We start from the raw sequence: 2,677 nt of genomic DNA, 5'->3' as shown, positions 1-2,677 counted from the left end.
CCCAGGGCCTCGGGGGGCACGGCCCGGGCGGGGGGCTGCCCGCCAGCGGGTCCTGCTGCCCTCGTGTCTGCGAGGCTGGGCTCCGAGGTACACGGAGTCTCCCCCTGGGCTCACGCGTGCCCCTGTGCAGCGCACCATCCAGGAGCTGTTCGAGGTCTGCTCGCCCATGGAGGATGCTGGCTTCCCGGTCAAGGCCGAGGAGTTCGTGGTGCTGTCTCAGGAGCCGTCTGTCCCAGAGACCATCGCACCCAAGACTGCGCGACCGTTCATAGAGGTGCGTGAGCCGTCACCTGGCGGCTGCCGAGCAGGCACTGTCCCCGGGCCCTGCTCTCACCCACCCGAGCAGGCCCTCCCCTCGCGCCGTGGCTTGTCGACGACGGGGCGGAGGGGCCGTGAGGTCAACAGAGGTCAGGTCGGCTGTGACTGAACGTGCGTGGCTGTCCCTGCGCTGTCCCTGCGCACCGTGTGCGACATGTCGAGTGCCGTTCTGTTACCTCGGACGTCACGGTTGTCTGGAGATAGCGCGGTGTCCGAGAGCATGACCCCTGAGGACACAGGTTCCTGGCGGTGCTGCGGGTCTCACCTCGGTGCTGAGGGCCTTGTCGGCCACTGACGAGTGGCCCGGAGCCCATGTGGACCCGAGCGTGGTTTCAGCGTTTCTCCGCACGTGCCTGCACTGCGGCAGTGGGGATGTGGCATTGGGATCCGCTCCCCGAAGCTCGTGTCCCGGCGAGGGAGGCAGAAACCGGGTGGGCAAATCACGCGGCTGGCTCAGGCGAGGAGGCGGGGAGTGCCAGGAGCTGACTGGGCGGCCACCGGGCGCGCCTCGTCCTCAGAGCCTGCCGCTGGAGGCCCCATAGATAGCCTTCCTACTCAGGGCTCCAGGGGCTGTGTCCGCCGGGCAGTGTGTTTCAGGGCCCAGAGCTTCCCTGTGCCCTTTCGAGTCACCCCGCGTGCACACACATGGTCTCCAGGGACGGGCACTCCCCTCACGGAGCAGGGCAGCGCTGCTTCACGTTGAAGGCGTCTGCACCCGCTGCACATTGCCACCGCTTCGGCGCTGTTTCCAAAAGTGCGAGGCGTCTAAGCATAGGCTCTTGGCAGGCCCTGAAAAGTATCGAGTACCTGGAGGAAGATGCACAGAAGCCCGCAGAGGAGGCCCTGCCTGGACCCCACATGGGCGTGTTGGTGTCAGACGCAGAGCATGCCCGCGGCAGCGAGGAGTCAGAGCCATCGCAGTGGGAGGAGCTGGCCGGCTTCATGGAGCAGGTCTGGGCTCTCCTCCCCTCAGTTCAATGCCCTCGTGGACCCTTCCTGGGTCACTTTGACCAAAACTAGACGCCTTCCTGGTTCAGAGTGAGAGGACTGTGGCGCGGCCTCCAGCAGCAGGCTGGTCACCCTAGTCCATGTGTTCTGAAACAGCTGACGCCGATCGAGAAGTACGCCCTGAACTACCTGGAGCTGTTCCACGCCTCCTTCGAGCAAGAGAGGGGGAGCGCTCGGGAGGTACAGAGCGGAAGCTCCCTGCAGGCGACCGGGGCGTCGCTGCGCTGGCCCTGAGCCCCAAGCCCAGCGGCGCAGTGGGGGAGGGTGTGCAGGCGGGGCGGGGCCTCCCGTGCCCCTGCTGCAGGTGCATCCCCGGTGGTCTTCTCTACAGGAAGGCCTGATGACCTCCATGCAAGAGTGGGAATCCCGCAACGCCAGGCACCTGCAGGCCCGCGAGGCGCAGCTGCAGCGCGAGCAGGAGGAGGTGGAGCTGCTGACCTACACCCGCGAGGACGCCTACGGCACGGTACCCACCCTCCCCCGCCTCCCCCGGAGCCTGCGCTGTCCCGTCCTTGCAGCAGTGGCTGCGCCGTGTCTCCGGCCTTGGTTCTGAGTGAATGCAGCTCTCCTGCCTGGGTCGCCGTCTGGTTGAGAGGAGGCTGGTCTTAGTCTCCGCCTAACTCTGGGCCCTGGCTCCTTCAGGAGACCTTAGGTAGAAAAGCCACAGGTTGGGGCCAGCAGGTGGCGTCGTGGTTAAGGCACCGGGCTCCCACTTGGCCGACCTGATTCAAGTCCTGGACCTGGCAGCTTGAAAATCCCGAGTCCTAGGAGGAGAGTGGAGAAGGGACTGGGGTGTGGCCATCCCCTGGGGGTGATTTCTCACTTTCTCTCCACTCTCTCTGTCTCCCACAAGCGCACGTGCCTCTATAGCAAAAACCATTAAAAAAAAATGTAATGAAGAAGGGAGCTGCCTGCTCATGGCTCACATGACCCCACCCCGGGGGCCCTAACCCGCTACCTTTCCGCAGGAGTACGTCTGCGAAGATGCCAACGGGCAGACGGAGGTTATGCCGGTAGGTCCCGCCCCTGCGTCCGAGTGAGCCAGTGTCCTGCCAGCACTGCTCACAGACGTGCCTTCTCTGCACAGCTCTGGACGCCGCCCACACCGCCGCAGGACGACAACGACCTGTACGTCGACGCGGTCATGTGTCTCCTGTACGAGGCCGCGCCCATCCCGGAAGCCAAGCTGCCCCCTGTGTACGTGCGGAAGGAGCGCAAGCGGCACAAGACAGACCCCTCAGGTGCTTCCCCAGCCGCCCTACGCGTGTGCTGCCTGGCCGCAGTGGGGCGGCAGCGTGCCCCTGACCCGCCTTCCCGTTTAGCCGCAGGCAGGGAGAAGAAAAAACGGCAA

General features: G+C 65.4%; 1 protein-coding gene across 1 annotated transcript in view; it reads left to right on the top strand.

The window, feature by feature from the left end:
• Positions 1-2,677, top strand: part of EP400 (E1A binding protein p400) — a 95,534-nt gene that overhangs the window by 70,335 nt on the left and 22,522 nt on the right. Inside the window, 6 exon segments of the mRNA XM_027771374.1 lie at positions 96-274; positions 1,105-1,269; positions 1,423-1,506; positions 1,658-1,792; positions 2,295-2,339; positions 2,414-2,567. Coding sequence (XP_027627175.1) covers positions 96-274; positions 1,105-1,269; positions 1,423-1,506; positions 1,658-1,792; positions 2,295-2,339; positions 2,414-2,567 — 762 coding nt within the window.

This window comes from Tupaia chinensis, unplaced genomic scaffold (genome assembly GCF_000334495.1).
Source record: "Tupaia chinensis unplaced genomic scaffold, TupChi_1.0 Scaffold000211_1, whole genome shotgun sequence".
Taxonomy (NCBI): Eukaryota; Metazoa; Chordata; class Mammalia; order Scandentia; family Tupaiidae; genus Tupaia; species Tupaia belangeri.
Note: the sequence above shows the minus strand (reverse complement) of the source record. Positions and strands in the feature narration are given on the sequence as shown.